Source organism: Macaca nemestrina, chromosome 3 (genome assembly GCF_043159975.1).
Source record: "Macaca nemestrina isolate mMacNem1 chromosome 3, mMacNem.hap1, whole genome shotgun sequence".
Classification (NCBI taxonomy): Eukaryota; Metazoa; Chordata; class Mammalia; order Primates; family Cercopithecidae; genus Macaca; species Macaca nemestrina.
In genome coordinates, this window is record NC_092127.1 from 183982660 (window position 1) to 184010634 (window position 27975).

General features: G+C 38.7%; 1 protein-coding gene across 5 annotated transcripts in view; it reads left to right on the top strand.

Annotated features, from left to right (window-relative positions):
* LOC105487928 (biorientation of chromosomes in cell division 1 like 1) overlaps nucleotides 1–27975 on the top strand; it is a 59506-nt gene that overhangs the window by 1015 nt on the left and 30516 nt on the right. For 4 of the 5 annotated variants that reach the window (XM_011751591.3, XM_011751592.3, XM_071093851.1 and 1 more), the window contains exons 2-10: nucleotides 6329–6453; nucleotides 11420–11610; nucleotides 12112–12726; nucleotides 13250–13399; nucleotides 15812–15978; nucleotides 17515–17626; nucleotides 18255–18393; nucleotides 19729–19801; nucleotides 21832–27967. In XM_011751591.3, the coding sequence (XP_011749893.2) occupies nucleotides 6329–6453; nucleotides 11420–11610; nucleotides 12112–12726; nucleotides 13250–13399; nucleotides 15812–15978; nucleotides 17515–17626; nucleotides 18255–18393; nucleotides 19729–19801; nucleotides 21832–27967 (7708 nt within the window). Of the gene's footprint in view, nucleotides 1–411; nucleotides 3005–6328; nucleotides 6454–11419; nucleotides 11611–12111; nucleotides 12727–13249; nucleotides 13400–15811; nucleotides 15979–17514; nucleotides 17627–18254; nucleotides 18394–19728; nucleotides 19802–21831; nucleotides 27968–27975 lie in introns of those variants that run through there. The other variant, XM_011751597.3, reaches the window with a different exon arrangement.

Below are 27975 nucleotides of genomic sequence, written 5' to 3' on the forward strand. Positions count from 1 at the left end.
GATACTGAAGTGGAGAAAGGACAGGAAAGAGCAGATTCAGGAGAGTAATGTAGAGAAGGGAAAGGTCAGCAACGAGGTTCCCTGTCCAAAACGAGAGGCTGGAAAGGGGAAGGGATTTTGTACCAAATGTCAGAGTGAAAGGGAAATTAGCAGGAACAAGTAAACTTAGCTGGATTGGCAAAGAATTAGCCAAAGACACCAGGAAAGGGCAGTCAGTGAGGTGGTGGGAAAACCACAGTAGAGTCTAGATTTCTGGAAGCAGAAAGCATGTTGGAAAATTAACTGGTTTGTAGGGGTTGCTTTTGTCTGCTTGTTAAATCCGGTTGGGTCCATTGGATAGGAGTTTTGATGAAATGAGGGTTTCCTTTTTTTTTCTTTTTTCTTTCTTTTTTTTTTTTTTTTTTTTTTTGAGACGGAGTCTCGTTCTGTCGCCAGACTGGAATGCAGTGGTGGGATCCCGGCTCACTGCAACCTCCGCCTCCCGGGTTCAAGCGACTCTCCTGTCTCAGCCTCCCAAGTAGCTGGGATTACAAGCGTGCGCCACCACGCCCCACTAATTTTTGTATTTTCAGTAGAAACGAGGTTTCACCATGTTGGCCAGGATGGTCTCCATCTCCTGACCTCGTGATTCGCCCAATAGGCGTGAGCCACCGCGCCGGCCGAGGGTTTTCTCATAGTATGTTGAGTTGTTGTGAGGAGCCTTGTTTCTTTGAGAAATGCATGTTTACAACATCCGCAGGTTCTTCTAAATCTTTCAGGTAAACTACACACAGTTCCACTATCTCTTCTGGGGAAACTCTCTTGAATATCCTGGTACATCTTTCTTTATAAGGACTCATACTGGGCCCACTGTGTAAAATGTGTTTTTTCAGGATATTGGAGGTTTTGCACCACAGAGAATTCAATTCACTTGGGAGTGTTCATCTATTTAGAAAGTATGGTTTTTTTACTTTTGTCTTCAGGAATATGCACTACTACCTTTTAGAAATAATGCCTATTGCCTTTATTATTTTTGTTATTTAGTGGGAAAAGGTTAGACATGGCCAGGTAAATGTTACCAAATAAAGGTAGTTATTCGTATTCAACAAATAGAATTTTTACTTTGCTGTTCTCGGAAACCCATGAATCTGTGTGTTATCATTATGTATACAAATTAAAAATTGTAATGTACTGCTGCAATGTCTAAGGCTCAACTTTTTTATTATCCTATTCCCACAAAATGTTATTGGTATGTGTCTATAATATCCCTGCCAGATCCTTCAAAGTAAAGGATTAAAACCGTTTTTGGAGGGAAGGAGGGAAGCACAGTAGCGCTGATCATCTAATGAAAGTTAGGACCTTCTCTCGAGAAAAATGCACAAATAACACATTAAAACGCTGTTTTTCTGCTTGAAAATGGTCAGCTATAGACAATTTCATGAGAATCAATCTAATAATGTATACAGTTTCAGGGATCTCAGGAACCATGGAATAAGAACCCATTTTAATGTTCTTAGCCTCTTTTTTGAGGTCAAGAAATGAATGATATTGTTACAACAAAGCTCTTCCATTCCCAGGCACAGTACTTGTTTATATGAACAAGTTTTCTCAGGGCACATGACTATAACAATTAGAAATAGGAATAGAATTGATGATCAACCCTGCTTCTAGTAATAAGACATATTCAGCCACAGATGTAGGAACTTTAAAAAGCGGTGGCTAATGCCTGTAATCCCAACACTTTGGGAGGCTGAGGCGGGCAGATCATTTGAGGTCAGGAGTTCAAGGCCAGCCTGACCAAAATGGTAAAACCCCATCTCTACTAAAAATACAAAAAAAAAATTAGCCATGTGTGGTGGCGGGCACCTATAATGCCAGCTACTCGGGAGGCTGAGGCAGGAGAATTGCTTGAAGCCGGGAGACAGAGGTTGCAGTGAGCCAAGACTGCGCCACTGCACTCCAGCCTGGGAGACAGAGCAAGACTTGGTCTAAAAAAAGCAATATTTTAAAAAGCAACAATAATTTTTCAATACAGTTACAAATTCTATTTAATAATTATGAAAATTTCTAATATTTATGTTGCTTTGAGAAATTAGAACTGAAATGACACCCTCCTAGACAAAAAAGAACACTCGGTTATGGTTGAAGTTGTCGCTCTGATGCTAGCTTAAACTTTCCCACAAAATCTCTCTCTCTCCCCGCTTGCCACCAACATCTGTACCTGTTCCTGGTTATGTTACAGGTTATGTTCTGGTGCTTCCTTCCCCCCATGACTCTCTCCTTCTCTTCCACTCCCTTAATTAGCAATTAGTAGATTTTAATTTGATTTAAAAGATTTGTTCTCGTTGAATACCATTTTATACTTCATTTTCTTATTTGAAAAAAAAAAGTTATTCCCCCCCTGCTTCCCAAAAAGCCAAAGTTTTTTTCATCAGAACATAACATTCATATCAATGTGATGAGTGGGCCAAAGTAGAAGATTCCCTGTTCATGCAAAGAACCATCACTTTAATGGAATCCTTGAGTTTCATCTGCCACTTGAACCTCAAAGACTGACCTGCTTTCTGTCAAAAAGTCTTAACTTGTAGCATATAGAGTTATAGTGGATTATGTCAGTCACATACATATTTAAGAATCAAGACATTTGTTACCTGCCAGGTGCTATCTGAGAGCAAAACTGTCCAGTTTAATGTTTAAACCAGGATGAGAAGTACTAAAGTCTGCTGCTACACCGGAAGACCATAGAACCCCCCTCCTAACTGTCCAGGGTCATTGATAGTCCTTAACCAGGAGAGAGATCTGACTGTAGCAGACCAAATCAACCCTTCCCACCCAAAGAAATGGTACCACGGGCAACCCTAAGCTCCAACTACTGCGAAGACAACTCCACTATAGACTACCAGTTTCCAGATCTCTGGAGCAAGCTTAGTGGTTACAAAGCCATTCTGTCTCCTTTGCACTGATTAGCATCTGGAGAGTATGAGGAGGGATGATGAAGAGGCCCTTCAGGGAGTTCACCAACCAGGTAAATATGACACCTCTTTTTTCAAGTAACAAAGTCTGATTTTTTTGGACATTTTCTTAGTTATAAATGGCCCCTGGTCAATTTATTCACCCAACAAACATTCATTCAACAACTCTTATGTACCAGTCATTTTTTTAGATGCCAGGGATACAGCAGTGAACCAAACATCCCTCTGTTATGGAGCTTACATCCTAGTGGAAAACAAAATAGACAACAAATAATGTATGATAGATCTATGGAAAAAAGCAAGATGAGGATAGATGGGCTTACTGTTTTATTTTGAGTAAGCTGTTCAGGGTAGGTTTCAATGCGATGATACGTGAGCCATCGGTGAAGGAATTGAAGGGGCAGTGCAGCTGTCTGGGGCTTCAGCATTCCAAGAAGAAAGCATAGCACGTATAGAAGACCTGAGGCCCGCTAAGGGGAAAGTGACAAGAGGTGAGGTAGGTATGCCTTTACAGATCTGGCAGGTCTTGGGAGCCATCAGAAGAGTTTGGCTTTTACTCAAGCTCAGAACCCATTAGCAGGTTTTGAGCAAAAGAAGGACATGATCTGACTTCCATTTCAGATGGGTTGGCCATGTGTAATGGCTTCCCCTTTCATGCTAAGTTGTGATTTGAATGGGTCAGTGAATTACATGGTTACAACTATTTTTAGACTTACTTTGCTGTAGGTAAGGATAGAAGCATGAGGGCAGTTATTATAATTCAGATAGGAGATGAGAATGCCTTGGAACAGAATGGGGTCAGTATAGTTAGTGGGAAGTGGTCAGATTCTGGGAGTATTTTCATGCTAATGTTGAGAGAATTTGCTAATGGTTTGCAAGTGAAGTAGAAGACAAAGGGGGGACTCAAGGATAACTCCAAGGCTTTTCACCAAAGCACTGGAAAAGGAAGAAAGGGTATAAATATTTGTAATTGTGTGTGTGTGTGTATGTATGTATATATGTACATGTGGGTCCATATATGTTGGTAGGAGAATACTTCTCAATGAATACTTAATATTTCTCTAGTCACTCAACTTTTTACTTAAAGGAGAACTTGAAAACAAGGAAAATTACATGCTGAGTAGTTCAAATTTGAACTTGTTACGGGAAGACTAGACTAGAATGCCAAATGCATTGTGATGTTAGAGCCTAATGAATATGTGTTAGATTTGAGAATACTGGAAAGAAGAATTAGGCTTTAGAATCATTGGGGAGAAAGAATTAGTTAAGAATTAGTTTTAGGGCTGGGTATGGTGGCTGACATCTATAATCCCAGCACTTTGGGAGGCCAAGGCAGATGGATCACTTCAGGTTAGGAGTTTGAGACCAACATGGCCAACATAGCAAGACCTTGTCTCTACTAAAAATACAAAAATTAGCCAGGTGTGGTGGCACATGCCTGTAGTCCCAGCTAATCGGGAGCCTGAGGCACTAGAATCACTTAAACCCGGAAGGTGGAAGTTCTCGTGAGCCGAGATCACACCACTGCACTCCAGCATGCGCAACTGAGCAAGACTCTGCCAAAAAAAAAATTAATTTTAGTTCATATTGATTTTGGATAAATGGACAGGCAGGTGGGAAATGATCATGAAACTACCTTGTAGGATAGGAAATAAGTATCAGCAAAGGCCTGAAAATTGGAACTGATGTAAGGACATCAGAGGGATAAAATCTTTATCATTCTGTGTTAGAGATGGTTACCCATTCAGCTAATGGACTGTATTTTAATTGCTCATTTGCCAAGCAGTGTGATACGCTATATGAAAACAAAGAGTAAGAGAGGTAGAGGAGGAGGCTTACACTTCAATGGAGGATAAATATGCCTTGCTCCCGAAAACACAATGTAGTACAAGAATTGCTCGAATGGTAAAATGTATAGAAAACAGTAGGAGCGTGGATGAAGAGCCCATAAGTGTCAAGATGATTTCACAGATTAGGGTGAGCTCTGGAAGGTGAGAAATTTGTCAGATGGACAACCAGAGGGAATGGTAGTTGTAGGATGGTAGGTGCAGAGATGAGAGTTTATCACTGGAGTATAAACTTTGAAGCTAAAAGGAGGCAAATGGCAGAAGGTGAGGCTGTACAGTGCTTGCTTAGTATCAGTCAGGAACACTCAAACTCATCCCCATTGAAAGCTATATAGAAGAAAGGTAGAAAGAACAGCAGTGGTGGGGGACAGCCTCTAGAAATGGAGTGCAGTCCTGAGTGTGTGGTCACATATTCCTTCCAGGCAGTGCCCCTTCAAGTAGAGATGATATAATATGTGTTCCCCTCCATGCTCGCCTCAGGGAGCACATCAAGGGTTCTTCTCGTACTCAGCACTGTCGACATTTGGGACTGGATAGTTCTTTTCCTGTCAGGGGATTGTCCTGTGCATTGTAGGATATTCAGTAGCATCCTTACCCTTGACCCACTAGATGCCGATAGCACTCTCATCAGTTGTAACAACCTAAAATGTCTCCAGACATTGCCAAGTGTCCCTTGGGGGATGGGACTGAAATCCTTCTTGGTAGAGAACCATTGTCTTACCTCAGATTTAATGCCTAGTTCAAGTAGTTGCCCCTCAGTAATTTCTCTTGGGTCTACGCCATTAGCTGGTTTCTGCCACCTCAGTACAGACTGTCCTCACTGTAGTTATTGCATGCTTTCCTAAAAGTATTTTGTGTCTGTTTACTCTTGCGCTGTAGGATGATTAACCATCAAAAAGCTTAGCTGTTTTATCACTCTGCCCATATGTGCAGTGGGCTCCCATTCTCTACCCCATAATTCCAAACTTCTTGTGCAAGTACCCAAAGCCTTTTAGCACCTGGCCCCAACCTCTCTGTCTTAACCTCATTTCTCTGCTTTTTGTATTCTCTTCTGTAGCCAAATTGGACCACCGATTTGGGGGCTCACTAAATGCTCCTGGCCTCCAGTTCTCTCATCCACTTGCTCTTTGTTTACATTGACTGTATGAGCAAAGCCAGCCATTCCCATTCCCAGCTACCTTGTGCAATTGATTTTTCCAGCTCAAATGGCACATTTTTAATGAAGGCATGCTTCCTCAGATCTTCTCCCTTTTTTACTCCAAATCATCTAATAATAACACTTGTTTGTGTCTTATTTTCCAGTCCTCTGTCTATAAATAAGAGGTGTATCCTCCTTCTTTATATTCCTCATATCTCCTAACACCTTGTCTTACACAAAATCAGTAGTATTTGAATGAGTGTAAGTTGTCTTGAAGCAGAATTGTCAGAAACTGTGAAACTTTGTTGTCCCATGGTAAAAATAATTTTCTGAGAGGTGAATATTGATACTGTATAACATTGAAGATTTAACCTTTGTTTTTTTCTCTCTAGCCTGCCTATCAGAATCTGAGACAGCGTGTTGACAACTTTGTTGCAAATCACTTGGCAACTCACACATGGAGTCCCCATCTCAATAAGAACCAGCTAAGAAACAACATTAGACAACAAGTCCTCAAGTAAGTGTCAGAAATAAGAGTTCTGGGCAGGTTTTAAAATGTCCTAACCTACTTTGCCTGAAAGCGGAGAAATTACATACAAGTTTGTTCACCTAATGATGTTGACAATTTTACTTGATTTGGTGTGGCTATTTCCTGTGATGTAGCATATTTTGGATTTGGGTCTAATCACTTCACATTTTCTTATACATTTTAACAGTCTGATTGTTCCTGTAGACCTTTGGAAATATTTGAAAGAAAAATGACTTTCTAAAAAATCTAGATGTAATATTAACAGATGATATACACAGTTGCCTTCACAACTATTTTCTTGACCCTAAGAGAGCAAGCAGGCTTTATTATTCTTATTTTACAAATAAAGACATTAAAGATTACTGAAATTAAAATATTTTCTCTTGATTTGAGGCCATGTCTTCTTTTAATACAGTGCCCCCATCTTTTGCATTTGACTATGACTTTTAACTGCTACTTATGGATGATATAGCTCCCCACCTCCCCTCAAAGTGTTGGACCTGTCAGAGCCATTTTGAGTGAACATAAGGTAATGAGAATTAGAAGAACTCGAATATTTGGAGCATCCTTAGAAAACTAGATTTACAGTCTTCTACTTTTTTTTTTTTTTAAACGAAACAAAACAAAAAAGGGTCTCATTCTGTTCCCCAGGCTGGAATGCGGTGGCATGATGATAGCTTATTTCTGCCTCAGTCTCCTGGGCTCAAGCAGACCTCCCAACGTCATCATCCTGAGCACCTGCCACCATGCCCAGCTTCTCGTTGTATTTTTTTGTAGAGATGGTGTCTCATTATGTTGCCCAGACTGGTCTCCAACTCAGGCTCAAGGGATCTTCTCTCCTTGGCTTCTAAAAGTGCTGGGATTCCAGGCATGGGCCACCTCGCCTGGCCACTACTTGTTCTTGAATGTAAATATTTGCAAAGACAAGAAAGCCTTCTACCCCTGCTGTACCCCTCAAAAAAAGGGTGACTAAGTTATTTAGAGAGCATCCAGTCTCCCTGACTTGACAAGTATTTATGTTCAAGTACATCTTTGAGAATGAAGTGTAGCTTTTAAACAGTTCAACCAATCTGTTTTATACCTGCCACCTGTTAATTTCCTTTTGTCCCATAGGAACCTCTGGAAAGCCTATCTAGTCTGATAGTTTAACCAACAGGAAGTCCCACAAATCAAAATTCACACCCTGACTAAAAGACAAACCTATTTAGCCACAGGAAAAATACTAGAAACCAGGAGCCTAGGGGCTCAGACAGTGTCTCCTTGTGCATAAGAGAAGAGGGAAATTCACAATAGCTTTTTTGTCTACATTTTAAAGGATGTCAGAGGAACCTGTGAAAGAGTCTAGGTGAGATCAAAAGATGCCATTAGAAGGCTGCATAATAATACCTGGTAGGAAAAGGTCAAAGCTGTTTCTAGAAAAAGTAGAAACAAAAGAGATCTGTTGGGTGACAGGCCTGCTGCCTGTGTTTCCACAAAGGCCTTCAAAGAGAACAGTGACCAAAATAACTTAGAACTGGGGGATAAGGGAGTGGAGGTAGGGTAGAGCACCCCTTCACACACACTTATACAGAGCTCTACTGATTACTTTCATTCAATGATTTGCATAGCCACCTCCCTGTTCACAAATGATCGCATTGCTTTAAAAGCATATTTTTTGGGAGTCTGGCATTCTTTTTTTTCATATATTGACACTCAGATTGAAGGCAAACTTCTTAGAATTGCGTTTACTTTTATAGCGTACAAAATCTATAAGATAAGGGAGCAGTCATTGTGTTCTTTTATTTAAGTGAGCTAAGTCTTACACATGTGAAAATTAAGTGACATGCGCATCCGTGTGAAGAGACCACCAAACAGGCTTTATGTGAGCAATAAAGCTTTTTAATCACCTGGGTGCAGGCAGCGAAGGCAGATAAGGGTGTGGCCATTTTATAGGATTTGGGTAGGTAAAGGAAAATTACAGTCAAAGGGGGGTTGTTCTCTGGCGGGCAGGAGTGGAGGTTACAAGGTGCTCAGTGGGGGAGCTTTTTGAGCCAGATTGAGCCAGCAAAAGGACTTTCACAAGGTAATGTCATCGCTTAAGGCAAAGACCGGCCATTTTCACTTCTTTTGTGGTGGAATGTCATCAGTTAAGGCGGGGCAGGGCATTTGCACTTCTTTTGTGATTCTTCAGTTACTTCAGGCCATATGGGTGTATAGTGCAAGTCACAGGGGATACAATGGCTTGGCTTGGGCTCCGAGGCCTGACATTAAGCACTTAAAATTACTGCTGTACCAGTAAGACATTGTGATCACAAAATCATGTTTGGTGCGAGGTAAGGAGTTCTTGTGACTGTGTCAGTGATTAAATGCTGGAGCAATTTGCCTATGAGTAATGAGGAATCTCTTTTTCTGGAGCCATTTTGAAAGAGGGAAGACAGCTGCCTTCTCTTGGATAATTTAGGCATTGCTTTTCCTGGGACATTTGTAAATTTTCTTCTAGCTGTATTTATTTTTTTAAATGAACTATTTTCATTTAATATCCATTAGTAACATTTTATGATACTGATAATAACATTTTAAAGCTTCCTTAAAGAGATTATTTAGTTGTGTTCAATCTGAAGGTATAGGGGTGGACTAGCCCCTGTAAATAAATATAATTTCAAACAGTTTTTCGTACGTATGCTTTGAGACATACTCACTTGACTCCATTAGGTTGAGCTATCTGCACTTGCCATTTTTGTAAGACAAAAATGGTCTAATATCAGCAATTTCAGATGGTTCAACTTAATAGCTGATCTGCTGACTCAGTAGGAGGGAAAATTGATTAAGCTTTTATTTGTACAGCAGAATCTGAAAATCCTAGATAACTGAATAATGATCTTAGCTAAACATAATTTGAAAAGAAGACAAGGAAGTAACTTTAACCAGAAAACTGCCAGCTGTTGGCATTTTGACTTTGCCCTTGAACGAGGGCTGTAGCTTCTCCCCACTTGGGTGAGGCAGTTATGGCCGCTACGTGCAGTATGATCATTAGTACTGGACTCCATTTTTCTATAAGATACCAGAGCTGACCTCTGTGTGAGAAAGGACTAAAGTAGAAGTGTTTTGTTTGTTTGCAGGACAAGAGGCTAGAACATAGGCAGACAGAAAGAGACTGAAGCAAAAATTTGGGAGTGGGTTGTTTTAATTTTTTTTTTGTACTTTTTTTTCTTTTTCTTTTTCTTTTTGAGACAGTCTCGCTCTGTTGCCAGGGTGGAGTGCAGTGGTGCCATCTCGACTCACTGCAATCTCTGCCTTCTGGGTTCCAGCGATTCTCCTGCCTCAGCCTCCCAAGTAGCTGGGATTGCAGGCACAGCCAGCTAATTTTTGTATTTTTAGTAGAGATGGGGTTTCACCATGTTGGCCAGAATGGTCTGGATCTCTTGACCTTGTGATCTGCCCACCTCGGCCTCCCAGAGTGCTGGGATTACAGGCATGAGCCACCATGCCCGGCCCTTTTTGTACCTTTTTACTTGTACCCTAAAACCTTTTTTAAGATTGCTTTTTCTTATTTCTTTTCTACCTACTACATTTTAAATACACCTCTAAGATGTAACAATGTTTGCAAGATTTGCATTTTTTTTTAATCTTAGAACTTTAAAAAGCAGGTAACCTACTTTGTGCCGAATTGGCTCATTTTTCTCTATGGCCCACATAAGTAGAATTATAGTTTCACAAGGCGACAAGGTGCCTCCAGAAATGAAAAACTAATCCATCCTGCACTCCAGATGGAACTACACTCAAAAATAGCATTTGTAAAGTGTAAGGAAAGATGGCTCCTCATCCATTCCATAGAGAGAAATTGAGGCTTAGAAGCTAGAAATGATTAGCACTTTGATCTTCCAGCCCTATCCCGGGTACCTTGACTTGTCCACTTCTTTTTTAGGAAGAAAAGATTTAAGTGTGTTTCTTAAAATAAATTCATGTTCTCTTATTTTACTGAGATGCCTTTGTGCAGAAGCACATTTCATAGATAGTTGTCCTCATCTCTCTTTTGTCTCTTGTATATGATATTTCTTTAACTCCACGTACCTTTCTTCCCCTTCTCTTCTGTAGAAATCAAGACTTGGCTCAAATGTCTTCTCCTTTATGAAGCACTCCTAAATTATCTTGGACATATCTAATAATTTCTTATTCCTCTAATAAGCAAATAATTTCTTATTCCTCTCTTTTCCTGTAGTACATGATGTGTACTAGTGCCTGTCATCTCATGTCTTAATTGTGTATACATCCCCATCCAGAACAGGGACCAGGTCAGTTTGTAGCTGTCAGTGGCCAGCATAGTACCTGTTATATAGAAGACACTTATAATTGTTGAATGAATGAATCATCCAGTTTTTATAGCAGGAAGATAATAGAAAGCCAGAAGTCTTGTTTCTCCAAATATTTTCTCTAAAGTTTTCCTTCTTTTATTTTGTAATTTGATGAAATTATATTTTGTGTGTGTGTTGTTTGTTGTTTTTCTGGGGACTCTAATGCTTATAAAAAGCTTACATTTTTTTCTGTTAAAAAAAAAGTTATGGAGACCATAGGTTTGTTTTATCCCCAGAACTCAGCTTTTTAATGAGCTTATTCCTATATGCCATGAGCAGAGCAGGGGTGAGATAAGCATCACTTCTATACTGGACCCTAGGTAGTGTACTGTGTCTAGTTCTAAGGGTGTTTTGTTTTGTCTGTTTCAGTATTTGCACTAGTGAAACAGTAGTAGAACAGTTTACAGACTTTTATAGTATGGTATATCTAAAGCTAGTATAGCATGAAACTTAGTTTCCATTGTCTATCTATATCTAAGAAAATGGATTGGGACAATTTAAGTTGGATGGATGGATAGATAGATGATAGATAGATAGATGGATAGATAGAGTGCTATTTTAAAGTAATTAATGCAAATAATATATTATTTTTTCACGTTTCCGTAATTTATCTTGTGTTTCAGATCAGGAATGTTGGAGTCTGGTATTGACCGAATTATTTCTCAGGTTGTGGATCCAAAGATCAACCACACATTCAGACCTCAGGTGGAGAAAGCTGTGCATGAGTTTTTGGCCACGCTGAATCACAAAGAGGAAGCAAGTGGCAACACAGCTCCCGATGATGAGAAACCAGACTCTTCCCTTATTACACAAGGTGCTTTGCTTTTACTCTTGGTCAGTTCCGTTGTTTTTCTTCTTGAACTGAATATCAAGTTAGGGAGACTTGGCTCTTTAACACATTTTTTAATTTGGCTATTCCAGTGAAATTGTACTTACTTTAAATATCTCCTAAGTTCCTTAATTGTCATAACATTTCCTTTTTTAGATTAATAAAAATAATAAGCATATTATTAATGGGGTGTGTGAGTATGATAATAGAAGGAATAACTAAAATAATTAGAGAATATAGTCTTTTTCTAAGAGGTAGACAATTCCTCAGATTTGCATGGTGCCCTTCCTAAGATAATATATTAGAGAGAGAGAGAATTCAGAATATGGTATATACTAGTACTGGTACCTGAAAGTCTGAAAGAATATACAGATGGTCTGCACAGCATATGCATCGTATAAAGATGACAGTGGTGTGTGGTATTGATTTAGCAGAGGTATCTTCCTTCTGATTAAATGTATTCTAAAACTTCTCTTTTTCTTTAAGGTGTTCCTGCTCCTGGGCCCAGTGCTAATGTAGCCAACGATGCCATGTCGATACTGGAAACCATCACTTCTCTTAACCAAGAAGCCAGTGCTGCTAGGGCTTCAACAGAAACATCAAATGCCAAGACCAGTGAGAGAGCATCAAAAAAACTTCCATCTCAGCCAACCACTGATACTGTTACTGACAAAGAAAGAACTTCAGAGGACATGGCTGATAAAGAAAAATCTACAGCTGACTCTGGAGGTGAAGGACTGGAAACAGCCCCAAAGTCTGAAGAATTTAGCGACCTTCCTTGTCCAGTTGAAGAAATTAAAAATTACACAAAAGAGCATAATAATTTAATTCTGCTAAATAAGGATGTTCAACAGGAAAGCAGTGAGCAAAAAAATAAATCAACAGACAAAGGTGAAAAGAAGCCAGACAGCAATGAGAAAGGAGAAAGAAAGAAAGAAAAGAAGGAAAAGACTGAAAAGAAATTTGATCACTCAAAAAAGAGTGAAGATACACAGAAAGTTAAAGATGAAAAACAAGCAAAAGAAAAAGAAGTAGAGAGTTTAAAACTTCCTTCAGACAAGAACAGTAATAAAGCTAAAACTGTTGAAGGGACAAAAGAAGGTATATAAAAACTTGCAAACATCTACAAAGTTTAAAGAACAGTATTTTGGGATCAGGGAAGTATCAAATTTGCCTTCATATTTTAATAAGTTTAATACTTTTGGAAACTTAAATCCCCTTTGCTTAAGAAAAAACCAAATATTTGTATTTTTGTATACTAATATATCTGTTCACAGAGTAAATTAACATAAATTATGAATTTATAATTTGTCTTATAATTTATTCACATACATTATTTTAAGCAACTTAATTCATAGTTGGATATCCTAATCTTTATTAGGTAGTAAATACTTCAGTTACTTAAAATTCATTTTTTTATTATATCATACATTGTAAATTAATAGTTCAGTTATTTTCAGAGAAGTCTACTTTGCCTTTGTATTTTCTGTAAACCACTCTGCCTTGTTTGATAGTTTGACACGTATTTAAAGCAGAAAATTTTAAATGTAATTTAGTAATTGAGCTCTGAATATGTTCTTATAACGAGATGATTTTTTTTTTCTGTTTTATTTTCCTCTTGAAGATTTATCTTTGATAGATTCTGATGTGGATGGACTTACAGACATCACAGTGAGCTCTGTTCATACCAGTGACCTTTCATCTTTTGAAGAAGATACTGAAGAGGAAGTTGTAATGTCTGATAGCATGGAAGAAGGAGAGATTACGTCAGATGGTAAAGCATTTTACATAATAATGCCTCTGAAGCATCCTGTCAAGCATTATTTGTATATTCTAACGGCTATATCCTGAAAAACTGTGTGGTATAATAGCAAGAGCATGGGATTTTGTAGTTGGAAGATTTGTTTCTGAGTCCCAGCTCCAAAGTTGTCTGTCTGGGCAAGCTTGGTAAGTTACTAAATCTCAACAACCTTTGGTTCTTCATTCTTTAACTCTATCCCCTAGTATGATTATTAATTTAAAATATAGAGGAGATAAATATATGAAGATGCTTTTTATTTGTGTGTGTCACATTTGGGGGCAGCATAGTCCACAACACTGCCCTCAATTAATGGCACCAGTTGCAAGTTCAGGGTTCCCCAAGACCACCTTTAGATTTGATAATTTGCTAAAAGGGCTCATAGAACTTACTGAAAGGTGGAATACTCACAGCTATGGTTGTTTACAGTTAAGGTACTCAGATTAAAATCAGCCAAGGGAAGAAGCACATAGGGCAGAGTCCAGGAAAGTTTCAATCTTCCAATTGTTCCCCCTTGAATTACTTCCTCTGCATTGATGTCTGACGACATATGCAGAATATTGCCAATCAGGGAAGTTCACCAGAGCCTTGGGATCCAAAGTTCTCACCAAGGCTCTAGCATGTAGTCAGAGTTGGCTGCCCACATGGCTGATCTGAGTCTCTAACCCCTCTAGAAGTCAAACTCATACTCCATGACCCACCACTCCAACCCTAAATCACATTGTTAGACTGTTTAGCTTGACTCAAGAGCCTTTGCACTCTGAAACACTCCAGTCAGGCCTAGCGTTCCAGAGGCTTAGAGATTACCTCCCAGAAGCTAATGGTAAAGGCCAGACCTCTCTGGGCAAGGCAGAATTCTTTATAATACAGTTTGTTTTTCAGATAACCCCTCCTGAGCACTTACTATCTTCCAGGCACTGTGCTAAGGACGTTCGTGTAATAACTCCTGTAGTCCTCAGAACAACCCCAGGAAGTAGGTATAGGCAAGGAGACAAAGTCAGGGAGACCATGTCTTGTCCAGTCATGTAGCTAGTGAGCACTAGTGCAGATTTCAAACCTGAGTCTGTGCTTCTTACCAATATCTTATGCTGCTCTTACCACCTGATTAAATTCTGTTTAGAAGTAATAAAAATACTGAGTTTTATTTGCAATTGCCTGTAGAGAGCATCTTATAAATTTGTTGCTAGCTTTCAGATAGGCTACCTAGAGAGAAAATCATGGCGGAGAAAAAGTATAAGCTTGTAACACCATAGATGAATGTGTCAGTCCCTCCCATTTTTTTTTTTCTTCAATTTCACAAACTAAAAAAAGCAGCAGCAGCACTTCCTAATTGTCATATGTGTCCTCATGAGGTCAGCTCTGTGTTACCTGTGTAGGAAGAGTGCTCCCTATCCTGTGAACACTCCACTTTCTCTACCCTAACTAAAATTAATTCTTGATGCCTTTTTGGGTCTTCTTAAGTTTTTTCCTGGTAAGACTAGATTTTATATGTATGGAATTTTAAAAGTAAGAAGATGGCTATTTTAAGAGTACATGGTAGGAAATGAAAACCTTGTTTACCTTTTTTTCTTCTTGCTGTGTCAAAGCAAAACAGATTACCTTCCAGTTATTGATCCAGTTATTGATTCAATCAAGTTATTGATTCCCACCTCTTCCCTAAATGAGAAATTCAGAGGTGGTCATTAAAATCTCAAGTTTACTTTAAAGTACAGCTTCCAGTGGATTTGTTGAACTTAACAATGGTAAAGCATAAATATCAAGTCCAGTGAAAAATAAGAATTGTTTGTCCAGAGAACACTGAGGCACAGATGGAGGCTTTTAGGCTGAGATAGCTCCAGTGCCTTGGGTTCCTACAAAGGCAAACTGAAGCTCAATCTAAATAGTAAAACAGAGATTAAACGTAGCTCGATCAGAAACCTCCAATTAACTTCTAACTAGGGACTTTCCACCAGATCATATTCACATAAGGCACATACCTAGCTGTAGCCAATCCAGTCATATATTTCGTCTGCTTTTGTGTTCAGCCTGTAAAAGCCCACTGGTTGTGTTGCCGAAGCAGAGCTCTCAGAACCTCTCCTCGTTCTGACGCCTGATTCATGAATCATTCTTTGCTCCAAAAAACTCTGTTAAATTTAATTTGTCTGAAATTTTCCTTTTAACAGCATAAATAACTATAATGTCTAATTTTTCTTTGTCTTATTTATGTGTGAGAAGCTAAGAAATAAAAATATGAATTATAGCCTTTAAAAGTCAATTTCTGAAATTTTCACATCCTAATAGTTCCCCTTTTGGACCTCCAATTGATCTTGCCTTTGCTTCTTGTACAGCATAATGTTGATTTTATGCTAATTCACAGACATACTCCTCTTTCTATTAACTTTCTTACAGATGAAGAGAAGAACAAACAGAATAAAACAAAAACTCAAACTAGTGATTCTAGTGAAGGAAAAACAAAAAGTGTACGGCATGCGTATGTCCACAAACCGTATCTTTACTCAAAGTACTATAGTGACTCTGATGATGAGCTTACTGTAGAACAACGACGACAGTCCATTGTAAGTCCACTTTGTTCTGTTATTTTAACCTACTACATCAGGTTAACAAACGTAAATAGTCTTATCTGCAAGGTACTGGTGTGCATATGAAGCAGAGACATACAGGATTTGCCTGTAGGAACCTTGTCATTTAACTAGGTAGAGTAGATGTAAACATGTGACAGAGATGTTTGTGTCATCATTACTAATACAAGCGAATATCCCTTATCCGAAATGGGTGGGACCAGAGGTGTTGCAAATTTTGGAATTTTTCACAATTTGGAATATTTGCATATACATAGTGAGAAATCTTAGGGATGGAACCCAAGTCTAAACATAAAATTCATTTGTGTGTCTTATATACCTATGCACATAGCCTGCCAATTATTCTATACAATGTTTTTCATAATTTGGTGCATGAAACAAAGTTTTGACTACAGTTTGACTGCCACCTGTCACATGAAGTCAGGTGTGGAATTTTCAACTTGTGAGAGCATGTCAGTGCTAAAGAGTTCACATTTTCAGATGATGGTTGCTCAACCTATAGTAGTGAAACTGGCAACAACCTAAATGCTTCACAGTATGGAAATGTTTAAACCAAGTGTAGATCCAATCCTGCAAGGATATGGTATGCAGCTATTAACATACTATTGAGATGGAAATGCTATTCACCTATTTCTTGGATTCGAAAATATTTCTAATTATAAAATGTACCACTGAATTAATAACTGCTTTTTAAAGAAAATTACTACCTTATTGTTATATATGTATGTTAGTTTTAAGATAGCTTACAATTTTAGAAACATTAAAGTATGAAAAGTTGTAAAATATGAAAAGTTCAGAATCAGGAAATATTGTTACATAGGAAAATGATTTGAAGAAACTGCCCCAAAATGCTAGTGGTGATCAGCTTTCCCTTCAGGCTTATCTCTTGAAAAGGTTACTTGGTTAGAAGTTATGCACCTGCTTAGGATTTTTGGCACTCCGGGCCAGAAAAGAGTAGTGGGAGTAGCACAATGATTGTGAATTCTTTCTGCTGTAAAAGACAACAGCTGCAAGTCCCAAGTCCCTTGGGTCCCAAGCGTATAACCATCAAGTCATATATGTTGTAGAACTAGCCTATCACTTGAATTTTTATTTCAACTGTTTTCTATAAGAATAGTTGGAAAGTTATAAACACCTACCTATATATACTTAATGTTCATAGATATTTTCACAGCTGTCTTTTTAATTGAAACAACCAGCTTATTTAATCACTTTTTCCCAAAATAATACCTTTCCCATTCTTTAAACTAATGGCATTCTGAAAGAGTAATGGCAAATTTTCATAACTGTTTATTTTTTTCTGGTAACTTCCAGATTGAAACATACACATACATATGTATGTATACACATACAGATAAATGTGTGTATATATATGTAGTGTATGTGCATTTTTTCAGAGTCCATTAATTTGTAAGAACATCTGAAGGGTAAACTAAAATTTTTTAAAAATACAGTTTTTCAGTGTGTTTCTGCCTTTGCCTAATAATCTGTTAGGATATTTTGTGGTTTTAGGCCAAAGAAAAAGAAGAGAGGCTTTTAAGAAGGCAAATTAATAGAGAGAAACTTGAAGAAAAACGAAAACAGAAAGCAGAAAAGACAAAGTCTTCAAAAACCAAGAGTCAAGGTATACATGTTAACTTTTAATATTTTAAACTATCTTATATATTTCATTATTTTCCAGGTACTTTTATGTTACTTATGAGACATGGATATAAAATAAAAGGATCTATTCTCAAATGTGGAAGATTTCCTTGCGTTTTAATCTCATGTGTTTATTCATTTTTCTTTTTTATTATATTGCTAAATCTTAATTAAACATTTTATCAGATACCAGCTTATGCAACTCATTTGTTAGCAGTTTATTTTTCTGTAATGATTTGATCATCACTGGAAAGTAGATTGTTAACAATGAGTTATCAACCCTTGCTGGTGATTAATGAAATTAATCTATGCTTATGATAACTAAAATGTCAAACATTTACCTGTAATATTGCATTGAACAAAATTGTATTCCCTCTGCGCACTAATCCTATGTAATATATGAATTCACACATACACACATTTATGTGATCATTTGAAATAGGAAAGATAAGACTTCTTCATCCAAAATATTATGTCTGTTCCAGCACAGTTTAAGAATATTAAAGCCATTTTGGCTTTAACAATGATCAGAAAAATCTTAATGAAAAATTAATATTACACTGTTTATAAAACTTTTCTGAAATACATTTTATTGATTGCTTCTTTTCTAGGCAGGAGTAGTGTGGACTTAGAGGAATCATCAACAAAGAGTTTGGAACCTAAAGCCCCCAGAATTAAAGAAGTCCTTAAAGAACGGAAAGTTTTAGAAAAAAAAGTAGCCTTAAGCAAAAAGAGAAAAAAAGATTCAAGGTACATATTTCATCTGGTCATGTTTCCCTTGTAACACTCCCCTGGGTGCTTTCAGAAGAGAGGCGTTGAAGTGACACTAAAGAGTTGTACTTAGGATGTGTATGTTACTGCATATTTATGAAGGACCTTAGGGTTTCGTATTTAGTATCAAAATGTTAATATCTATAACATTTCTAAGTAGTGTATCTTAATTTTTTTGGGTGTCTCAGATCTTTTTGATAATTTGATGAGAGCTTTAGACCCTCTCCCCTGAAAAATGTACGTGCATAAGCTAACAATTATCCCTAGAGTTTCAGAGTTTATGGATCCTCTAGAAGTTATCTAGAAGTATTCCTCTTGTTGGCATTCAGTAACCACTTGTTTACAATTATTGTTTACAGTCTTTCCACGCTTTTAGTTTTACCAGTATTCCATGATTTTCCCCCAACCCAGAATCTGAGCCAGATTCCTTGTTAACTGCATTATCATGGTTAACTTTTTAAGAATTAGAAAGCTAAAGAGACTCTTGAGGGTAGCTATGAAGTCTTGTGAGCCATGGGCTGCAATTTGTTTATTCCATCAAGTTGCATTTATGTAAATTTATCACAGACTTCAAGATAACTGATTTGATAATTTGCAGAACTTGGAAGAGTAGTAAGCTCTCAAATTTCTTGCTGTTATTGCATCTCATCCTTATTGAGCTGAATAAATAAGACTTCCCTCTTTACTCAAAAGATAGTAATTTTGAAGTGTAATTATAGCCCATAAAACATTCATCTTTAAGCAACAAATTAGGAATTTTTGTTTCGGCTGTACTTTCCTTTAGCACCAAGAACAGTTCATGCCGTATTTGGGATTGTGCTCTCCTTTGTTGACCAATAATTGATAGGATTTAAATTGAAATGTAACAAGTCTCCATTTATCGATTAAGTGTATAAATTATAGTAAACGGCTGGGCGCTGTGGCTCATGCCTTTAATCCCAGCACTTTGGGAGGCAGGGGCGGGTGGATCACATGAGGTCAGGAGTTTGAGACCAGCCTGACCAACATGGTGAAACTCTGTCTGTACTAAAAATACAAAATTAGCCAGGCATTGTGGTGCATGCCTGTAATCCCAGCTACTTGGAAGGCTGAGGCAGGAGAATTACTTGAACTCAGGAGCGGAGATTGCAGCAAGCCAAGATTGCGCGATTGCACTCCAGCCTGGGCAACAAGAGCAAGACTCCACCTCAAAAAATAATCGTAATAAAATAAGATAAATAAAAATTATAGTAAAGGAAAGCTTTTTATTGTTTTCAACCTTCCTGAAAATTTTTCACATTTGATCCATGCTTTATATTTGACTTTCACCCTTAGGAATGTTGAAGAGAACTCCAAAAAGAAACAGCAATCTGAAGAAGATTCCAAAGAAACCTTTAAAACAAGTGAGGTATGTCTTAATAAAACCTCATTTCAAATGCTGTTTTGTTAGATATAGGCTGTTTATTCCTTTGGAATAAAACTTAGCATGTCATTTGACTTTTTTCAAGTTAAATAAAAAGTCACTTACATTCAGCATTTTTGAAACCCCATTTTGTTATGTCCCAAATTGCCCATTTTGTTGAGTTGATTTATATATTTGTCTTTTATCTAGGTAATAGCTACTTTTCTTCTCTTTTCCCATTTCTTATAATTGCAATAACAAAAATGCCAGTAATGACCAAAAAAAAGAAAAAGGGAGGCTAAAATTAAAATCTAAAATCCCCCCACTATAACAAATTATCCTTTTTATTCCCTTTCATTCCTTATCCACAGGTCCACATAATTTTTTAGAGTACAAGTAATCTGGCAAACTGTTTTTAACATTTTACTCATTTCATGTCACCTTCTGGGCTTCCTAATTATTTAATGATTGTGTAGTGTTACATTTAATGTAGATACCATAATTTATTTGAGTATGTCCTTATATTTTAGCGCTTAGGTTGTTTCCAAGATTTGATCATTTTGAACAGTAAAAGCAATGTACAATGTTTTCTTCCCCCTTTCAGGATTATTTTCGTGGGACAAACTTTTGCTTGCACTGGTTTAAAATTATTATTTACAAAGCCACATTATCTATAGTTCTGTAGCTAAAATATCTTATTATTTCCAGAGGGAAAAAGCAATAGTTTAGTGATTATTTGTTTATCATCAGCAAACATAAATTTATTTACTCAGAAATTAAAGGCATATTTAGAAATATATAGTGATGGTTTAATGACATATTTTTAAAGATTTAACTTTGTGATAATTCTCTATAAAAAATTATCTCATAAGATTGTATTCACATTGTTTAGAATTAGTTTTTTATTGTGAAGTTAGGTTGCACAAACTCCTGTTAGTTCTTTGAGTAATTTAATTTGAAGCTATTTAATAAGGTCTTGTTATGACCTGGACCCTGTTATTAGTAGAAGTATATTAATCTTTGTGTTGACATTTAAGGAGACGCAGTGTTAAACTGACCTAGAGGCACAAAGGTCTGTCTAAGAACTTTGGCCCATTATTTGCATAAGAATAATTATAGCGAGTAGTCGGTGGGTCTTTATTGAAGTAGATTTAGTCAACATCCCCTCATTAATATTAATCACCTACTTAGGGCCAAACCACAGGGCCAGGAGGAAGGTTTAGATGCTCTTGTCTCAGTATCTTTTTTGAATACATAAACATATGCATATGTTATATATGATATGGTTACTATGAGTTATTGCATACATTTGAAGCTTCGTGTATAGAATGTTGTACAAGTAGCCTAAATTCATGAGGTTTCCATACATATTTCAGGTTTCTAAATCAAAATATAGGAAATCTATATTTCAGTGTATTTCAATTTTAAATTGCCTTCATGTATTATGTTTTTGACTGTAAAGAACATTGGACTGTCATTTATTTAGCTTGTATTTATTATTGAGTGCTGAGCATTAGTGAGCTCTAGTGATTCAGAATTGAAGAATTCATAGACAAATCAGTGCCTGTGGTATGCTGGAAGGAGTACTAGACATGGAATGAAATAATCTAAACTCATTTCTAACACACCTACTTGAGGCCTGAGTGTCAAGTTATAGAATTATGATGAGCTTCAATTTCCTGATGGTTTAATGGCATATTTTTAAGTATTTAACTTTATTTTGTGATAAATCTCTATGAGAAATAATCTCATAAAATTGTGTTCATATTGTTTAGAATTAGTTTTTTTATTGTGAAGTGTGGTTGTTGTAAACTCCTGTTAGTTCTTTGAGGAATTTAGCTTTTTAAAATCAAGTTAATAATATCTATTTTTTAAAATCAGGTGAGTTTTTGACACCGACACAGGCTGCTTGCAAGAATTAAGTGAGATGTTACATATGTGACAGCACTCAACATATTAAGTGCACCCAAATGTTACATTTGAATCTAAAAATTGATTTTGGTATTTCTCATATTTTAATCTTTGTTTTCTTTCAGCATGGTGAAAAGGAAAAAATATCTTCTTCAAAAGAGCTGAAGCATGTTCATGCAAAAAGTGAACCAAGTAAACCTGCCCGGAGACTTTCAGAGTCTTTGCATGTAGTTGATGAAAACAAAAATGAATCCAAAGTAGAAAGAGAACATAAAAGACGGACATCTACCCCTATTATCATGGAGGGGGCACAGGAAGAGACTGACACAAGAGATGCAAAAAGGCAAGTAGAACGTGCAGAAATTTGCACCGAAGAGCCCCAGAAACAGAAAAGCATACTTAAAAATGAAAAACATCTAAAGAAAGATGATTCTGAAACACCACATTTGAAAAGCCTACTTAAGAAAGAGGTGAAATCCTCCAAGGAGAAGCCTGAAAGAGAGAAAACTCCATCGGAAGACAAATTGCCTGTGAAACATAAATATAAAGGTGATTGTATGCATAAAACAGGTGATGAGACTGAGCTTCACTCTTCTGAGAAAGGTTTAAAGGTAGAGGAAAATATTCAAAAGCAAAGTCAACAAACCAAGCTTTCTTCAGATGATAAAGCCGAACGAAAAAGTAAACATAGGAATGAAAGGAAATTATCAGTATTAGGCAAAGATGGAAAGCCAGTTTCTGAATATATTATAAAAACAGATGAGAATGTTCGTAAAGAAAACAACAAAAAAGAGAGACGCTTGTCAGCCGAAAAAACTAAGGCAGAGCACAAATCAAGAAGGTCAAGTGATTCTAAAATTCAGAAAGATTCTCTGGGTTCCAAGCAACATGGTATCACATTACAGAGAAGAAGTGAAAGTTATTCGGAAGATAAATGTGATATGGACTCCACTAACATGGATAGTAATTTGAAACCAGAAGAGTTTGTTCACAAGGAGAAACGACGAACAAAGAGCTTGTTAGAAGAGAAACTTGTGTTGAAGTCTAAATCAAAAAGTCAAGGCAAACAGTTAAAAGTTGGAGAAACAGAATTACAAGAAGGTGTCACAAAACAGGCAACCACTCCAAAACCAGACAAGGAGAAGAACACAGAAGAAAATGACTCAGAAAAACAGCGAAAGTCTAAAGTTGAAGACAAACCTTTTGAAGAAACTGGTGTTGAACCTGTATTAGAGGCTGCTTCTTCTTCAGCACATAGTACACAGAAGGATTCTAGTCATAGAACCAAGTTACCATTATCAAAGGAGAAATATAAGAGTGATAAAGACTCCACTTCCACTAGGCTTGAGAGAAAGTTGTCAGATGGCCACAAAAGCAGGAGCTTGAAACATAGTAGTAAAGACATAAAAAAGAAGGAAGAAAATAAGGCAGATGACAAGGATGGTAAAGAAAGTGACAGTAATCATGAAAAGGCCAGAGGTAATAGTTCACTCATGGAAAAGAAATTAAGTAGAAGATTGTGTGAAAATCGGAGAGGAAGCTTGTCACAAGAAATGACTAAAGGAGAAGAAAAGCTAGCAGCAAACACTTTGAGCGCTCCCAGCGGTTCTTCCCTTCAGAGACCAAAAAAGAGTGGTGATACGACATTGATCCCTGAACAAGAGCCAATGGAAATTGATTTTGAGCCAGGTGTTGAAAATGTGTTTGAAGTATCTAAAACCCAAGACAGCCGCAATAATAATTCTCAGCAAGACATTGACTCTGAAAATATGAAACCAAAAACTTCTGCCACAGTTCTAAAGGACGAATTGAGAACTTGCACAGCAGATTCAAAAACAACAGCTCCAGCTTATAAGCCAGGCCGTGGAACAGGAGTTAATAGTAATTCTGAAAAGCATACCGAACATAGAAGCACCCTGACCAAGAAAATGCATATCCAAAGTGCTGTGTCCAAACTCAACCCTGGGGAGAAAGAACCCATTCATAGAGGAACTAATGAAGTGAATATAGATTCTGAAACTGTTCATAGAATGTTACTGAGTGCCCCATCAGAAAATGATAGGGTACAGAAGAATTTGAAAAACACAGCTGCTGAAGAAAATGTTGCTCAAGGAGATGCTGCTCTTGAACATTCCACAAATTTAGACTCCTCTCCATCCTTAAGTTTAGTGACTATTGTGCCTCTGAGGGAATCTTATGATCCAGATGTAGTTCCTGTGTTTGACAAAAGAACTGTTTTAGAAGGTGGCACAGCCAGCAGCTCCCCTGTAGATCACTCTGCTCTCTCTAATCAAAGTCTGACTGTTAGGGAATCAGAAGTCCTTAAGACAAGTGACAGCAAAGAAGGTGGTGAAGGTTTCACAGTAGATACACCAGCAAAAGCAAGCATCGCTAGCAAAAGACACATTCCGGAAGGTCACCAGGCTACTTTATTGGATGGTAAACAAGGAAAGGTAATCATGCCTCTTGCAAGCAAGTTAACGGGCATGATTGTGGAAAATGAGAATGTTACCAAAGAAGGTGGTTTAGTGGACATGGCCAAGAAAGAAAGTGACTTAAATGCAGAGCCCAATTTAAAGCAGACAGTTAAAGCAACAGTAGAGAATGGCAAGAAGGATGGCATTGCTGTTGATCGTGTTGTAGGCATGAGTACAGAAAAATATGCTGAACCTGTCAAACTTAAGCATAAAAGAGGCCCAGGTAAAGTGAAAGACATATCAATTGATGTTGAAAGAAGGAATGAAAACAGTGAGGTAGACACCAGTGCTGGAAGTGGCTCTGCACCCTCTGTTTTGCACCAAAGGAATGGACAAACTGAGGATGTGGCAACTGGGCCTGGGAGAGCAGAAAAGACTTCTGTTGCCACTAGTACTGAAGGGAAGGACAAAGATGTCACCTTAAGTCCAGTGAAGGCTGGGCCTGCCACAACTACTTCTTCAGAAACAAGAGAGAGTGAGGTGGCTTTACCCTGCACCAGCATTGAGGCAGATGAAGGCCTCATTATAGGAACACATTCCAGAAATAATCCTCTTCATGTTGGTGCAGAAGCCAGTGAATGCACTGTTTTTGCTGCAGCTGAGGAAGGCGGGGCTGTTGTCACAGAAGGATTTGCTGAAAGTGAAACCTTCCTCACAAGCACTAAGGAAGGGGAAAGTGGGGAATGTGCTGTGGCTGAATCTGAGGACAGAGCAGCAGACCTGCTGGCTCTACATGCAGTTAAAATCGAAGCCAATGTAAATAGCGTTGTGACAGAGGAAAAGGATGATGCTGTAACCAGTGCAGGCTCTGAAGAGAAATGTGATGGTTCTTCAAGTAGAGACTCAGAAATAGTTGAAGGAACTATTACTTTTATTAGTGAAGTTGAAAGTGATGGAGCAGTTACAAGTGCTGGGACAGAAATAAGAGCAGGATCTATAAGCAGTGAAGAGGTGGATGGCTCCCAGGGAAATATGAGAATGGGTCCCAAAAAAGAAACAGAGGGCACTGTGACATGTACAGGAGCAGAAGGCAGAAGTGATAACTTTGTGATCTGCTCAGTAACCAGAGCAGGGCCCCGGGAGGAACGCATGGTTACAGGTGCAGGTGTTGCCCTGGGAGATAATGATGCACCACCAGGAACAAGTGCCAGTCAAGAAGGAGATGGTTCTGTGAATGATGGTACAGAAGGTGAGAGTGCAGTCACCAGCACGGGAATAACAGAAGATGGAGAGGGGCCAGCAAGTTGCACAGGTTCAGAAGATAGCAGTGAAGGTTTTGCTATAAGTTCTGAATCGGAAGAAAATGGAGAGAGTGCGATGGACAGCACAGTAGCCAAAGAAGGCACTAATGTACCATTAGTTGCTGCTGGTCCTTGTGATGATGAAGGCATTGTGACTAGCACAGGCGCAAAAGAGGAAGACGAGGAAGGGGAGGGTGTTGTGACTAGTACTGGAAGAGGAAATGAAATTGGGCATGCTTCAACTTGTACAGGGTTAGGAGAAGAAAGTGAAGGGGTATTGATTTGTGAAAGTGCAGAAGGGGACAGTCAGATTGGTACTGTGCTAGAGCATGTGGAAGCTGAGGCTGGAGCTGCCATCATGAATGCAAATGAAAATAATGTTGACAGCATGAGTGGCACAGAGAAAGAAAGTAAAGACACAGATATCTGCTCCAGTGCAAAAGGGATTGTAGAAAGCAGTGTGACCAGTGCAGTCTCAGGAAAGGATGAAGTGACACCAGTTCCAGGAGGTTGTGAGGGTCCTATGACTAGTGCTGCATCTGATCAAAGTGACAGTCAGCTCGAAAAAGTTGAAGATACCACTATTTCCACTGGCCTGGTGGGGGGTAGTTACGATATTCTTATATCTGGTGAAGTCCCAGAATGTGAAGTTGCCCACACATCACCAAGTGAAAAAGAAGATGAGGACATCATCACCTCTGTAGAAAATGAAGAGTGTGATGGCCTCATGGCAACTACAGCCAGTGATGATATTACCAACCAGAATAGCTTAGCTGGGGGTAAAGATCAACGCAAAGGCTTGATGATTTCCACCAGTACCACAAATGATTACACCCCTCAGGTAAGCGCAATTACAGATGTGGAAGGAGGTCACTCAAATGCTCTGAGAACTGAAGAAAACATGGAAGGTACCAGAGTAAACACAGAAGAATTTGAAGCCCCCATGCCCAGTGCAGTCTCAGGAGATAACAGCCAACTCACTGTCAGTAGAAATGAAGAGAAAGATGAGTGTGCCATGATTTCCACAAGCATAGGGGAAGAATTTGAAGTGCCTATCTCCAGTGCAACAACCATCAAGTGTGCTGAAAGTCTCCAGCCAGTTGCTGCAGCAGTGGAAGAAAGGGCTACAGGTCCAGTCTTGATAAGCACCGCTGACTTTGAGGGGCCTATGCCCAGTGCATCCCCAGAAGCTGAAAGTCCTCTTGCCTCAACCAGCAAGGAGGAGAAGGATGAATGTGCTCTCATTTCCACTAGCATAGCAGAAGAATGTGAGGCTTCTGTTTCCGGTGTAGTTGTTGAAAGTGAAAATGAGCGAGCTGGTACAGTCATGGAAGAAAAAGACGGGAGTGCCATCATCTCCACGAGCTCGGTGGAAGACTGTGAGGGCCCAGTGTCCAGTGCTGTCCCTCAGGAGGAAGGCCACGCCTCAGTCACACCAGCAGAGGAGATGGGTGACACTGCCATGATTTCCACAAGCACCTCTGAAGGGTGTGAAGCAGTCATGATTGGTGCTGTCCTCCAGGATGAAGATCGGCTGACCATCACAAGAGTGGAAGACTTGAGCGATGCTGCCATCATCTCCACCAGCACAGCAGAATGTGTGCCAATTTCTGCCAGCATCGACAGACATGAAGAGAACCAGCTGACTGCAGACAACCCAGAAGGAAATGGTGACCTGTCAGCCACAGAAGTGAGCAAGCACAAGGTACCCATGCCCAGCCTAATTGCTGAGAATAACTGTCGGTGTCCTGGGCCAGTCAGGGAAGGCAAAGAACCGGGTCCTGTGTTGACCGTGAGCACTGAGGAGGGGCACAACTTGCCATCAGTCCACAAACCCTCTGCAGGGCAAGGCCATCCAAGTGCTGTTTGTGCAGAAAAGGAAGAGAAGTATGGCAAGGAGTGCCCCGAAGTAGGACCATTTGTAGGAAGAGGAGAGCAAGAGAGCACTTTACACCTCATAAATGCAGAAGAGAAGAATGTATTGTTGAACTCCCTTCAGAAAGAAGATAAGAGCCCAGAGACAGGGACAGCAGGGGGCAGTAGCACAGCAAGTTATTCAGCAGGAAGGGGCTTAGAGGGGAATGCTAACTCACCTGCCCACCTGAGAGGACCAGAACAGACGTCTGGGCAGACGGTTAAGGATCCCTCTGTCAGTGTTCACTATTTGGCAGCAGTAAATACCGGTGCTATAAAAGCTGATGACATGCCACCTGTCCAAGGCACAGCGGCTGAGCATTCCTTTCTTCCTCCTGAGCAACAGGGGCCTGAAGACAGCTTGAAAACTGGTACCACCAAATGTATTACTGGCCAAGAATCAAAAATTGCTCCTTCCCACACAATGATCCTTCCAGCTACCTACAGTGTAGCTCTGTTAGCTCCTAAATGTGAGCAGGACTTGACTGTAAGGAGTGATTATAGTGGCAAATGGACTGATCAAGCATCTGCTGAGAAAACAGGAGATGGTAACAGCACAAGGAAATCATTCCCTGAGGAAGGAGACGTAATGGTTACTGTGTCTTCTGAAGAAAATGTGTGTGACATAGGTGAGAAT